This window comes from Anser brachyrhynchus (assembly GCF_964034855.1).
Source record: "Anser brachyrhynchus genome assembly, chromosome: W".
In the NCBI taxonomy this organism is placed as follows: domain Eukaryota; kingdom Metazoa; phylum Chordata; class Aves; order Anseriformes; family Anatidae; genus Anser; species Anser brachyrhynchus.
The window spans coordinates 19,620,904-19,636,344 of record NC_137704.1 but is presented as its reverse complement, the minus strand read 5'-3'; the positions used below and the strand labels follow the sequence as shown (position 1 = coordinate 19,636,344).

At 43.0% G+C, this 15,441-nt stretch overlaps 2 protein-coding genes across 7 annotated transcripts in view; one reads left to right on the top strand and one right to left on the bottom strand.

Annotated features, from left to right (window-relative positions):
• LOC308184721 (uncharacterized protein) overlaps window positions 1–15,441 on the top strand; it is a 155,403-nt gene that overhangs the window by 123,718 nt on the left and 16,244 nt on the right. The gene's annotated exons all lie outside the window — the stretch shown is intronic.
• Window positions 1–15,441, bottom strand: part of LOC308184711 (chromodomain-helicase-DNA-binding protein 1-like) — a 76,846-nt gene that overhangs the window by 49,850 nt on the left and 11,555 nt on the right. For all 6 annotated transcript variants that reach the window (XM_080572046.1, XM_080572051.1, XM_080572048.1 and 3 more), the window contains one exon: window positions 3,022–3,220. In XM_080572046.1, coding sequence (XP_080428172.1) covers window positions 3,022–3,220 — 199 coding nt within the window. The remainder of the gene's footprint in view (window positions 1–3,021; window positions 3,221–15,441) is intronic.

Below are 15,441 nucleotides of genomic sequence, written 5' to 3'. Positions count from 1 at the left end.
GACTTGACCAAAAAAAAAAAAAACACCACACAACATTAAATAGTAATAAGTAAAGACTTGTGACCATAGTGGAATCAAATGATCGATCCCACTAACTACAGTGGAACTGAGTGCAACTTCAGCAAGTTTGCAGATGACACCAAGCTGAGTGGTGCAGCTGATACAAGAGAAAGAAGGGATGCCATCCAGAGGGACCTTGACACGCTTGAGAAGCAGGCCCACATGACCCTCATGAAGGTCAACGAGGCCAAACGCAAGGCGCTGCACCTGGGTCAGGGCAATTCCAAACATGAACAAAGCTTGGGCTATAAATGGATTGAGAGCAACCCTGCAAAGAAGGGCTTGGGGGTATTGGTGGATGAAAAATTGGATGTAAGTCAGCAGTGTGCGCTTGCAGCCCAGAAAGTCAATCCTATCCTGGGCTGCATCAAAAGAAGCATGGCTAGCAGGTTGAGGGAGGCGATTCTCCCCCTCTACTCCACTCTTGTGAGACCTCACCTGGAGTACTACATCCATTTCTGGGGTCTGCAGAACAAGAAAGAGGTGGACCTGTTAGAGTGAGTCCAGAGGAGAGCCATAAAAATGATCAGACAGCTGGAACACCTCTCCTATGAAGACAGGCTGAGGGAGCTGTGGTTATTCAGCATGAAGAAAAGGCTCTGGGGAGACCTTATTGCAGCCTTTCAATAATTAAAGGGGGATTATAAGAAAGATGGAGAGAGACTTTACAAGGGCATGTAGTGATGGCACATGTAGTAATGGTATTAAACTGAAAGAGATATAAGAGAGAACTGAAAGATATATTAGATATAAGGAAGAAATTCTTCACTGTGAGGGTGGTGAGGCACTGGAACAGGTTGCCCAGAGAAATTGTGGATGCCCTCATCCCTGGAAGTCCTCAAGGTCAGGTTGGATGGAGCTCTGGGCAGCGTGATCTAGTGGAAGGTGTCCTTGCTCATGGCATGGGGGTTGGACTAGACAATTTTTAGGGTCCCTTCCAACCCAAACCGTTCTGTGGATCTATGATTCAATGCTTACCTTTTTTTTTTTTAATAACAAAGGAAATATGAAAATCTGCTTTATATGTAATTCTAATTCACAGTCACTAATGTCCTTGAAATATGTTCATACTGCACAAAGTCAACATCTGTTTAGCCTATGCTTTAGGTTTTAAAAATTGCTAAAATTAAGGTATGGGTCTTAAAATACAATAATTATTTTATGACTGTTACAGAAGTTGCGAAAATCTAGTTTTCTACTCTATATAGACTTGTGGGATTTTTGTTTGTTTTTTTTTTGAAAACTGCAGGAACTATATATAGAAACAATGATGAGAAAGTCTTTTAGTATTTTAGCTGTCTTTATTGAACTTAGAATGCAGAAATACAATGAAACTTAGTACTACGTGACTTGAAAGTTTTGTCCATACATCACAGTATATCTAGCTAAAAATACTAATCTAGACTACTCTAATTTTGGCACAACTTACCTGAAAACATGCAAAGATTTTTTTTTCTGTTTCCTTATATGCATGTCACTTATTTGAACATTACTTTTATAGACTAAATACAGACTTTTTATACACACACACAAGAGAACAACTTGGCTTTACATAATTTCATTCTAACATATGGGGCAATGAGACATGGATGTTTAGACTTTAATAAAGTAACTTATATGTTATTCACCTCTTCTGAACCACTGCCTGATGAGGCTATCATTTGCTGTTGTTGTTTCTTGAGCATTATTGATCCCTGCACAGCAAGTATATTTTGGACTGGACTTCCAAAACTGAATTGGAATTCAGATACAAGAGTCACTTAAACATGTTGAAACTTTACAGTTTACCACATATTTACTTTTCTTAACATGAGCAGCATCACTATTAAAATCACAGAATAGTTGAGGTTGAAAGGGACCCTCTGGAGGTCATCTGGTCCAAGCCTCCTGCTCAAGCAGGGACACCTAGAGCAGGTTGCCCAGGACCATGTCCAAACAGCTTTTGAAGATCTCCAAGGAGGGAGACTCCACAACCTCTCTGGGCAACCTGTTCCACTGCTCCATCACCCACACAGTAAAAAAGAAGAAAAGAAAAAAAAAAGCGTTTCGTGATGTTGAGACAGATCCTCCTGTGTTTCTGTTTGTGCTCACTGCTTCTTGTCCTGTTACCGAGCACCACTGAAAAGAGCCTGGCTCCGTCCTCTTTGTACCCTCCCTTTGGGTATTGATAATATCCTCCCTGAGCCACCTTTTCTCCAGGCTAAACAGTCTCAGCTCTCTCAGCCCTTCCTCACAGGAGAGATACCCCAGTCCCTTAAAGAAGTATCTCAATTTTATTAATTTTAAAAAATAAAAAAAATACTCCCTGTTTGTAAAGTAAACTTTTAAACTGATCCAGATAAGTCTTTTCAGGCTGCTTAGCTGATACGTGTTTGCTTCATATGGGAATACTGAAGTACATGGACAAAAAAATAAGAGAATCCTTAACAGTCTTTGAATCTTACAGTAGTGAATATTTTATTACCTTTCATAGATATGGTCTGTCATTCAAATTAAGGCCATATGTCACAGAGAAACAGAGGAGAGTTTGGGTAATTTTCAACCGCTGGATTTAAGAGATTTCTAAATAACACTTTATTTCTAATTTTAGCAAACTTTTCCCCATACAGAAAACAAAACGTATGTAAGCCTGAAATTGCTGTACAATGACTTATTGATATGAAGAAACTAAGCACTAGAGAAACAACTTAAATAAAATTTTAGAAATAATGTCACTTTGTCTTGAAAAATATACAATAAGTTAATAGGTGCTTCTGCATGACAAAAATAGCTAACTAAATATGTACAAACATGAGAATTTAAGAGCTCAGTGATTATGAGAGCTAAGCATGCATATTCACTAACCCAATTTTGTTAAAATTCTAATTAAAAATGCTTTGTTTGTTCGTTTAAATAAAGGCTGCTCTTGAAGCTACTCTGCACAGTGCTTTTTCCCCAGAAAGGGTTCATGTCTTGTTTTACCTCAGATCCATCAACTTTTGGTGGTTTAGCTTGAACTTGTTTCTTCTCTCCAGATGTGTCAGATTCTGATTGACTGCCTGACACTGAACCAGACTCAGAGTCACTGCTACCTGACTGACTGCTACTTCCATCACTACTGCTTCCAGAGCTTGAACCAGATCCAGAAGCCGATGTTGACCCAGAATCATCATCTGATTGGCTGCAATTAGAAGATAGCAGGATATTACACAATGGCTAAGAAAACAGGATTTAAAAAAAAAAGTCACATTAAAAAGACTTTAGCTTCACCTATAAATCAATTGTTAAATTAGCCCCCACACATGGATAGCATACAAATGAATGCGCTGGAGTAAGTAAGGCAGGAGTGAAAATTCAAAGTTTAATCAGATACTTTTCAGCAAACAAAAAACCAGGAAACAGAAAAAATGGGACATGAACTCAGAGGAGTCAAGCAAGGGTATTTCTCACCCACCCAAACCCTTACTTAGCTTTATCAAACCCCATGTGTTTTTGCATGTATTTCTATACATATATATACACATACACACATATACACATACACGATTGTTTTAAAATCTTTTTAGATCAGCAGTCGTCATCTCCGTCATCCCCCCCATTTTTTTTGAGCACACATTCCTTTAAAGAAAATAGAATCTCAGTTTTGTTTCCCTAGTTTGATTTTTTTCATGAAAAAACAGGGAAAAAAAAAATCTTTGAGGAAGTACTTGAAACCCACATTTCATGTTATTTGGACCAACTATATACAAAATACTACTAAACATTTTATTTAATCAATGTGTTTATAAAAGTAACTGGAAAACCAGAAATGTATTGTCACACATAATATAAATCCACACAGACCATCTTATTCTGTTAAAAAAAAACAGCAGTAAAATTCCCCACACAGACAAATTCTGAATGACTTGTGCCAAGACACTTAGCATATTGAGTCACTGGATTATTCCACCTGTACATTCATTTTATATTAGATTTTAAATATTTTTCTTTTAAAATACATTAAGTTAAACATTTATTTCATGACTCTTCAAAACCAGAAACATTTGGTTTTCTAAAATAATTTCACAAAGGAACTGAGCTAAAACTTTAATCAAATTCCTCATTAGGTTAAATACTACCCTATATCAAAGATACAAGAGAAAACATTGGAATCACTCCACCACACAGCAAAATAATTTCAAATTATGTATAGTTCGGCTGCAAGTATTTAAAAAGGAAAAAAAAACACAAAACAACAACAAACAAACAATAAAGATAACACAAAAATCCAAAACAATAAAAACCCTAAAGCTGATGTCAAAGTCTAAGCCTATCACTGTTAGCACATTTCATCTGGCTGGCAGACAATGGGAACTGATCATCTTCTGCACTAGAACACACTTGATTGACATTTAAAGTCACAAAACGAAACCACTACTCTCCCTGTTGTTGCTAACACAAATTAAACTGAATTTATTGAGGAAAAATAAATTCACAAACTGATTCCTGTAGACAGCACCTCAGTAAATAATCTGCATCTGCTGACTTTGAAAGAAAGAGAAAGAAACAAACCATGGTGAAGCTTCCTTATTTGGAAGTAGGGGATATGGAGAAATACAACTGCTGGGTTTACTCACACTTACTGAGGAGAAAACTGGGAAACAACAAAACTGCTTCCTCCAAACTTCCCATTCCTGTCATCAGGGGCCTGCTTCAGGCAGGATGCTGTAACACTAACATATTAACTTGGTTTGCAAAATAAAGCAAGGTACTCACTGTAGAATATAACTGTTCAAACTATTTACCTGAAATTAAGGACAGCATCCATCATGAATTACCATAAACTTTTTAATATAATAGTATTCTTGTACACAGCTGTTACCTTACCTTTAATGATGGGTAACTTAGAACATTATAAAACAATAGCATTTCTCAGCATAGCAAAGTGCCATAGGTAAATGTCACATGGACTGCAGAAGACAGCACTAACTACAAATGAAGAAAATTCAGCAAGGAGAAACAGAGAGACACAAGTAAATACCTGCCAAATAAGTCCTTGTGAGAAAATGCCACCAAAAACTCTTAAAACCTACATACCCTTGCAGGAAAGGAAGGGAATCAAATACCTTCATGCAGGAGGACAAGGCTCGTCCAAAGTTGCCATACTCTGGGCAATAACATGGATTACCAAATCTAATAAAGGCACAAACACTGAGCCACAAGTATGGTGATGATTAGGTTAGCTTTCCACAGAAAGGTAAAATATTTCACATGCACTAATATAACACTACCCATAGGTTCAAGTACATATAGGGCCAAAGACAAACAAAACAAAGGTAGAGGGGCAGGGGGTGAGGGAACTGCAACTGAAATAAACCATCTTGGGCCAAACAAGTTGCCAATATTCTGAAAAACAAACTAGATACAGGAGAGAACTGGTAAAGACCAAAGAAAAAAAAAACTTTCTAATGTATCTAGATAAATAAGCAAAATTCATGTCAATAAGATATACAGTTGATGGGAAATTTTAACGGTTTAATGTTTTTCAAGACAGGAATTAAGTGGCAAGTACAAAAAAAGGACTGTGAAATAGTAGGAAAAAAGTCTAAATAGATATTGTAAATAGTTGCTCAATAGTTGAATCTAAAAAACTAAACTGAAATCTTTTCCTTTCTGAAGAGATCAACTAGCTATCTTCTATGCTCTCCATTAAGTAATACCAATCCACCAACAAATGTAGTTCATACAGTATTCAGTGTTCAGACAAAATACATAGACTCTGTATCTTGCCAACATCGCCTCTTAACAATGGCTGCCTGGAAATGGATCCCCCACTGGGGTTAGTGCTAATTTTGCTGATCCTGCTATCTCATGATCCCTGCTTCTCAAAATAAATTGACCTGATTCAGACATGAACAGGGTAATATTACCAGACTGCATATCAACTAATAGTAACATCTGAAAAGAATAAAATTTTTCAAAGTCAGTATTTAACTCAATTATTAATAAATGCAAAACTACAAAACAAATTGGTAGCTAGAAGAAAGAGGAATGAGAACACAACGAAAGGAAATTACAAGAAACAAGATGAAAAAAATCAAATAATAAGGTTCATTACAATTCTTTTAGGACTACCCTAATGTCCTGGTTCCAGTTAGGACAGAGTTAAGTAGCTCATAGTAGCTGGTAGGGTGCTATGTTTTGGATTAGGATGAGAAGAGCGCTGATAACATGCTGATGTTTTAATTGTTGCAGAGCAGTGCTTACACCAGGCCAAGGACTTTTCGGCTTCTTGCTCTGTCCTGCCAGCGAGCAGGCTGGGGGTGCAGCAGGAGCTGGGAGGGGACAGACCCAGGACAGCTGACCCAAACTGGCCAAAGGGGTATTCCATACCATCTGACGTCATGCTAAACAATATATAGGGGTGGCTGGCCGGGGTGGGGGGCCGGCTGCTCGGGAATAGGCTGGGCATCGGTCAGCGGGTGGTGAGCAATTGCATTGTGCATCACTTGTTTTCTTACACATTATTATTGTTAATACTATTACCATTATCACTATTATTAGTATTATTGTTATTATTATTTTCCTGTCTTAATAAACTGTCTTTATCTCAACTCACAGGCTTCACTTTCCCGTTTCTCTCCCCCATCCCAGAGAGGGAGGGGGGAGGGTGAGCGAACGGCTGTGTGGTGTTTAGCTGCCAGCCGGGTTAAACCACAACACCTAATTATATCATCTACAAAGAAGAATGCAGGATGACTACTGTAAACTAATTTTGGTGGGTTTTCTTTCTTTCTTTTCTTTTTTTTTCCTTCAAAACAAGGCATTGCTAAAACAAATTATGAAACGCAATATCAATATTCACAAAGAATCACAGAAGGCTGAGGTTGAAAGGGACCTCTGGAGGTCATCTGGTCCAAGCCTCCTGCTCAAGCAGTGACACCTAGAGCAGGTTGCCCAGGACCATGTCCAGGTGGCTTTTGAAGATCTCCAAGAAGGGAGACTGTACTGGGTCTGGCTGTGATGGAGTTAACTTTCCCTGCAGCAGCCCATATAATGTTGTGCTCTGCACTTGTAGCTAGAACAGCCCTGGTATCACACCAAAGTTTTGTCTTCTGCTGAGCAGTGCTGTCACAGCATCAAGACTCTCTCCAAACCCCCCAAAGCCAACAGGCTGGGGGTGGGCAAAAAGTGGGAAGGGGATATCACCAGTGCAGCTGACCTCAACCCACCAAAGGGATATTCCATACCATATGATGTCACGCTCAGCAATAAAAGGTGGAAAAGGGGAACAAGGGGGGGGGGGGGGCTCTTGTTATGAAGACATCTGTCCTCCCAAACAACCACTATGCATATTGAGGCCCTGCTCTCCGCGGGATGTGGCCAAACATCGTTTACTAATGGCAAATAGAGGATAAATTTTTTCCCCTTTGCTTCGATGTGGCCTTTGCTTGTTTTGTGTTTTTTTTTCCTTCCCCTCTTTCTTTTCCCTTTAATTAAATTATCCTTATCTCAACCTGTGAGCCTTTTTCTTTCTATCACACTTCCTTCTCCCCCTCTTCTTTTGAGGGGGGGGGAACGAGAGAGCAGTTGTGGTGGAGGTTAGCTGCCCAGCAAAGTAAAACCACCACAGACAGAACCAGGACAGCTGACCCAAAGTGGCCTGAAGGATTTTTCCATACCATATGACATCATGCTGAAGAATAAATAGTGGGGAGTTGGCTGGGGTAGGGCAGAGGGCCACTGCTCAGGGACAGACCGGGCTATGGTCAGCAGGTGGTAAGCAATTGCACTATGCATCACTTGCTTTGTATATTCTTTTATCATTATTATTTTTTTCACTTCCTTTTCTGTCCTATTAAACTGTCTTTATCTCAGCCCACAACTTTTTACTTTTCTTTTTCTGATTCTCTCCTCGGTCCCACTGTTGGTGGGGGGGGAGTGAGCAAACCTCTGTGTGCTATTTAGCTGCCTGCCAGGTTAAACCACAACAGTCCTTTTTGACAACCAATGTGGAGCAAAACAGGTTGAGATGAGAGATCCAACCAGAACACATTAAAACAAAATTGTTATAAGCATTATATTATTTCAATAGCTGCTGGTCACAAAGTTGATTTTTTCTTTTTTTTTTTTTTTACTCTCGGAATTGTGCTTCTGACAGTTATGTTATGTAACACCTTACTTGCTGTTTACACTCCCTGGAGGGAGGAAGAGGTAGAACTCATAAATGAGGCAGTAACCACCCAATCCTCCTGTCAGGCATGAAGGAAAGGTATCCCTTCAAGGATGATGATATGTCACCCAGGCAAGTGGACCACCATGGAGAGAGGTATCCAGAACCTGAGGGAATTAGCTGTGCTGGAGGTGATTTATGATTCTGTAACAACAAACAGCTACCCAAAGATCCAGATGAAGTCAAGCACACGTGACCCATGTGGCAGAAGTTTGTATGGAGTGTGCCATCATCATATGCCAACTCATCGGCAGTAATGAATTGGAAAGATGGAGCAGAACACACGGTGGATGAACTGGCTGTCCAACTCCGAAAGTACGAAGAAAGTCTCTCTTCTGCACTACAAGCTGTGAAGAAAATCTCCCAAGAGATCCAGCAATTCAAAGGATACGTCCTACTCACCAGCTGTACAAAGCAGTATCTCAGCTATTAGGAGTAAGTATTCCTCTTCTCAAGAGAGAGGACACAGTGGATAATCACAAAGGACAACTGGCAGTTTTAACTGTGTGACCATGGAGAGAACATGAGGAAGTGGGATGGGAAATCTACCTCGACCCCAGAGGCACAAAATAAAACAGTAAATCAATCAAAAAATTGGGTTCTTCCAGGAAAATGGCTGCTCCAGTTTCTAGTGGGCAGTTCGCCAGAGGGAGCAGAAGGGTTGATCTTATTTCTGATTTTAATGAAAAAGACATCTGATTGACATTTACATGAAGTGAGTAACAAATACTATTACAAGAATAGAGGAGGCTGCCTCCAGCCAGGTAGAGGAAAATGACAACCAGGTTTACCAGACTGTGTGGATTTGATGATCTGGCACATAAAACACACAAGAGTTGAAGGTTCTAGTGGACACCAGCTCACTGTGCATCCTAATGCCAAGCTATAAAGGGGCAGAACCTATTTGTATTTCTGGAGTCACAGGGGGATCCCAACAGCTAACTGTACTGCAGGCTGAAGTGAGACTAACTGGGAATGAGTGGCAAAAGCACTGTGACTGGTCTGGAGGCTCAGTTCATTCTTAACATACACTACCTCAGGAGAGGGTACTTCAAGGACCCAAAAGGGTTCCGGTGGGCTTTTGGCATAGCTGCCTTGGAGAGGGAGAAGATGAAACAGCTATCTACCTTACCCAGTCTCTCAGAGGACCCTTCTGTTGTGGGGTTGCTGAGGGTTGAAGAACAGCAAGTGCCAATAATCGCTACCACAACGACGCAGCAGCAGCAATATCATACAAACCAAGACTCCCTGATTCCCATCCATAAGCTAATTCGTCAACTGGAGAGCCAAGGAGTGATCAGCAAGACTCACACTCCCTTTAATAATCTCATATGGCCAGTGCGAAAGTCTACCGGTGAGTGGAGACTAACAGTGGACTATCGTGGCCTGAACGAAGTCACGCCACCACTGAGTGCTGCAGTGCCGGACATGCTAGAACTCCAGTATGAACTGGAATCAAAGGCAGCCAAGTGGTATGCCACAATCGATATCGCTAATGCATTTTTCTCCATCCCTCTAGCAGCACAGTGCAGGCCACTGTTTGCTTTCACTTGGAGGGGAGTCCAATATACTTGGAATCGGCTGCCCCAGGGGTGGAAACACAGCCCTACCATTTGCCATGGACTGATCCAGTCTGCGCTGGAGCAGGGGGAAGCTCCTGAACACCTGCAGTACATCGATGACATCATTGTGTGGGGTGACACTGCAGAGGAAGTTTTTCAGAAAGGGAAGAGAATACTCCAAATCCTTCTGGAATCTGGTTTTGCTTTCAAACAGATTAAGGTCAAGAGACCTGCACAGGAGATCCATTTTTTTAGGAACAAAATGCATATAATAAACTACAGTCTGATTGTAAGCCCTCTCTATCAAATGACCCAGAAGAAGAACAATTCCAAATGGGGCCCTGAGCAATGACAAGCCTTTGAACAAATTAAATGGGAGACAGTTCATGCAGCTGCCCTTGGGCCAGTCTGGGCAGAACAAGGTGTAAAAAAAAAAAGGTACTCTACACCGCAGCTGGGGAGAATGACTCCACCTGCATTGTCTGGCAAAAAGAGCATAAGGAGACTCAAGGTCAACCCCTAGGGTTACGGAGTCGGAGATACAGAGAATCTGAGGCCCGCTATACTTCAACCGAAGAAGAGATATTGGCAGCATATAAAAGGGTTCCAGCTGCTTCAGAAGTGGTTGGTACTGAAGCACAGCTCCTCTTGGAACCCCAACTGCCAGTGCTGGGATGGATGTTCAGAGGAAGGGTCCCCTCTACCCAACATAGCATCAGTTGCCTCATGTGTGGAAAGTGCATCACACTGATTACACAACAGGCTCAAACAGGAAACCCCAGACTCCCAGGAATCTTGGAAGTGACTGTGGACTGGCCAGAAGGCAAAGTTTTCAAAATATCACCAGAGGAGGAGGTGACGTGCTGAAGAGACCCCACTGTATAAAAAGCTACCAGAAAATGAGAAGCAATATGCCCTGTTCACTGATGGGTCCTGTCATATTGTAGGAAAGCATCGGAGGTGGAAGGCTGCTGTATGGAGTCCTACACGACAACTTGCAGAAACTGCTGAAGGAGAAGGTGAATCAAGCCAATCTGCAGAAGTGAAGGCCATCCAGCTGGCTTTAGATATTGCTGAACGAGAAAAGTGGCCAGTTCTCTGTCTCTATACTGATTTATGGATGGTGACAAATGCCCTGTGGGGGTGGTTACAGCAATGGAAGCAAAGCAACTGGCAGCACATTCACTAACACATCTGGGTAGCCACACAGTGAAAAGATATTGCTGTCTGAGCAGAGAAACTGACTGTAAAAGTGTGAGAAACAAAGTTGTGTTTTTGCAGTAGAGAACTACTTTTCTGTATTCCAAGGTAGTTGTGTAGTCACAATAAGGAGAAATGCTAAGTAGATAAGCGGACAGTAGAAGGCCTCACTGTTCCAAAATAAGGTAGAAGCTTGAGAATAACAGGATGAGCAGTGTGAGAACAGTAAAACAAAGATCACAAGTTCTTAAAACATAAGAAAGGAGAAATTAAAAGTTTGAAAAAAAAGAAAAATTGTACATATATGGTATAGAGGAGCGTCGAGTAGCCTGTGAACCTGTAGTACTCAGCCAATGAGGAAACAGGGGAGGTGATCAGGCGTCAGGTAATAGGGAATAAAAGGTTATGATTTGTTTACTATAATGCGCTCCTGATTGACAGGATGCCCGCCATTGCCATCGCAAATAAAATAGCTTCTGTCCTGGTTCCAGTTAGGACAGAGTTAAGTAGCTCATAGTAGCTGGTAGGGTGCTATGTTTTGGATTAGGATGAGAAGAGCGCTGATAACATGCTGATGTTTTAATTGTTGCAGAGCAGTGTTTACACCAGGCCAAGGACTTTTCGGCTTCTCGCTCTGTCCTGCCAGCGAGCAGGCTGGGGGTGCAGCAGGAGCTGGGAGGGGACAGACCCAGGACAGCTGACCCAAACTGGCCAAAGGGGTATTCCATACCATCTGACGTCATGCTAAACAATATATAGGGGTGGCTAGCCGGGGTTCAGGTCAACGGGTGGTGAGGAATTGCATTGTGCATCACTTGTTTTCTTACACATTATTATTGTTAATACTATTACCATTATCACTATTATTATTATTATTGTTATTATTATTTTCCTGTCTTAATAAACTGTCTTTATCTCAACTCACAGGCTTCACTTTCCCGTTTCTCTCCCCCATCCCAGAGAGGGAGGGGGGAGGGTGAGCGAACGGCTGTGTGGTGTTTAGCTGCCGGCCGGGTTAAACCACAACAGCTTCACAGAAGATCCTGTCGGAAGAAAATTATTTGAGATTTTTCTCAAATAATAGAGGGGGCTCGTCCGGGACCTTGTCGCCTGCCGAAGATTTCTTGCCACCACAGACAGGAAGGTGCACCCTGCTGATTTCAGCGGTCCCATTGGGGGTGGTGGGTTGTCTCGGTAAGGCCAGCAAAGGACCGAGACTGTTAATTTGAAGACAGGCTCTGTGAAGCTCTGGGGAGAAGGGAGGCCAGCACTGACATACACAGACACAGCCCAGAGATAGTTCAGCCCGAATCGGGAACAGGCACAGGAATTACTGCTGATAACCCGGACTGGGAAGCCGTGCACAGACCAAGGTAAGGGAAACTTTACCGTATCTTGCCTCGGGTTGGGTTCGGGGAGACTCTGGTGTGGAGTGTGAATGAGACACACTTTTAGTGAGAAGCGAGTGTGGAGTCCCGATCCGCGAGGTTCTGTAGTCCTGCGAGGGGATGAACGAAGTCCCCTTGGCTGGAGAGGGATGAAGCGAAAGATAGACGAGTGAAAGAGAGTCTCAGGGGGGTTGGGCCCTTAGGCGTACGGTACCCTGAGCACGGTGAAGTGAGGTGCTCGGCAGTACACCCCACCTCTGTCCTAATCCTAGGTGAAGGCGTGTGGTACCCTGTGGGTGGTCAAGTCCACAGCAGCACATCAGGAAGAGATGGGGATTAAGGGTTCCAAGAGTCAGCAGTGTGGGGGTGGAGACCCCGGGATTGTGCCTAAAGATAGCCCTTTGGAGAGAATGATAAGGATTTGGAAAAACAACCCAAAAACTAGGGGAAAAAAATTTAAAAAATATAATTTAAAAAATGGTTAGATATTGTGTAATTGTCTGGCCTAAAAAGCTAATAAAAGGAACGTCAGTATTTTGGCCAAAATAAGGGTCTGATGAAAATTCAGACTTGAAATTTGTATGTAAACAATAAGGTTCCGTTTTCAGAGGAGGAATCAAGTTATGCTCCCTCTAATCCTAATATTGCACCGGAGGCAGCGGCAGGTGCTCCAGAAGGGGAGACAGGGACTGCAGTTGATGCTGTCCCTGGAGAAGTCATGCCGGGGAGTGCTGAGTGGCAGGAGCAGAGGCGGGGGGGGGGGGGGGGGGGGGGGGGGGGGCCGGGGGGGCCATCTGCCATCGTGAATAAAACAGCTTCACAGAAGATCCTGTCTGAAGAAAATTATTTGAGATTTTTTGAGATTTTGAGATTTCTCACGAAAGTACACCATGTAGATGCTCACATGCCCAAGAGTCAGGCCATTGAAGAACATCAAAACAACCAGCAGGTGGATCAGGCTGCTAAGATTGAAGTGGCTCAGGTGGACCTGGACTGGCAACATAAGGGTGAATTATTTATAGCTCGATGGGCCCATGACACCTCGGGCCATCGAGGAAGAAATGCAACACATAAGTAGGCTTGTGATCGAGGGGTGGACCTGACCATGGACACTATAGCACAGGTTATTCATGACTGTGAAACATGTGCTGCAATCAAGCAAGCCAAAAGGTCAAAGCCTCTTTGGTATGGAGGCCTGGCACTGATTACATCACACTCCCTCAAACTCGCAATGGCAAGCACCACATACTTACAATGGTGAAAGCAACCACCGGATGGCTGGAAACGTATCCCATGCCCCACGCCACCACCCGGAACACTATCCTGGGCCCTGAAAAGCAAGTCTTATGGCAACATTTAACCCCGGAAAGAACTGTTGGTGAGATCGAGGTCCAGCAGAGCAGCTCTCCTCATCTGCCCCTCTACCATTTGTAAAAGGAAGTTATCATCAATCCATTCCATGAACTTCTTTGATTGCTTATGCCCTGCTGTGTTGTCCCTCCAACAGATGTCAGGATGTTTGAAGTCCCCCCGCAAGGACCAGTGCTTGTGAAGGTGAGACTGCTCCTACCTGTCTGTAGAGGGCCTCATCCGCTTGGTGTTCCTGGTCAGGTGTCCTATAGTAGACCCCCACTATAATGTTACCTAATCCATTCCTCCCTTTAATCCTAAACCATAAACTCTCAGTTTACTACTCATCCATCCTGAGACAGAGCTCCATGCACTCCAGCTACTCTCTCACATAGAGGGCAACTCCCTCTCCTCATTCTCCCCAGCCTGTCCTTCCTAAAGGGAAGGTATCCTTCCATTGCAACACTTCAGTCATGAGAACCATCCTACCATGTCTCCATGATCTCAGCAAGATCATAGCCCTGCAACTGCACACAGATTTCTAGCTCGTCATGTTTATTTCCCTTACCACATGTATTAGTGTACAGGCACTTAAGAGGGGAACTACAGCATATTTGTTTCCTAGAAAGGTTTGGGGAGATTTTTATATAATAGTTCCTTGTAGGCATTTCTGTGCTAACCTACAAGTGCTGGAGGTGACTCCGCTTAAGCCCCCTTTTGTGATCCCTCCGTCACATTACCCCATGCACTCTGTTTAGTAACCCCGTCCATCGCTCCCTCACAGGGCTGCTGGTAACCCTCTCCCTCCCCTGTCATTACTAGTTTAAAGTCCTCCTCATGAGGTCAGCCATCCTACTGGCAAATAGGATACCTCAGTTTTTGTTCCTCTTAGTGAGGTGGATCCCATCTATCCCAAGCAGCTGCTGATCTTCAAAAGGGGTTCCATGTTCAAAGAACCAAACCCCTGTCACTGACACCAGTTCCAAAGCCAATTATTCATAAAAACATTGGATCATAGAATGGCTAGGGTTGGAAGGGACCTTAAAGATCATCTAGTTCCAACACCCCTGCCATAGCCAGCAATGTCACCTGATAGACCAGGTTGCTCAGGGCCTCATCTAACCTGGTCTTGAACACCTCCAGGGATGGGCATCCACAACTTCTCTGGGCAACCTGTTCCAGTGCCTCACCACCCTCTGAGTGAAGAATTTCCTCCTAACCTCTAATCTGAATCTCCCCTCTTTTAGTTTAAAACCGTTCCCCCTTGTCCTGTCATTATCTGATTGAGCAAAGAGTCACTCTCCATCATTTTTTTTATTTTTTTATTTTTTAAGTCCCCTTTAAGTACTGAAAAGTCATAATGAGGTCACCCCAAGCCGCCTTTTCTCCAGGCTGAACAGCCTCAGCTCTCAGCCTTTCTTCATAGGAGAGGTGCTCCAGCCCCTTGATCATCTTCGTGGCCCTCCTCTGGACCCGTGCTAATAGGTCCACATCCTTCTTGTGCTGGGGGCCCCAGACCTGGATACAGTACTTCAAGTGGGGCCTCACCAGGACAGAGTAGATGGGGACAATCACCTCCCTCAACCTGCTGGCCACTCCTCTGTTGATGCAGCCCAGGATGCAGTTGGCCTTCCGGGCTGCCAACGCACACAGCTTGTGTCAAGCTTTTCATCCACTAGAACTCCCAATT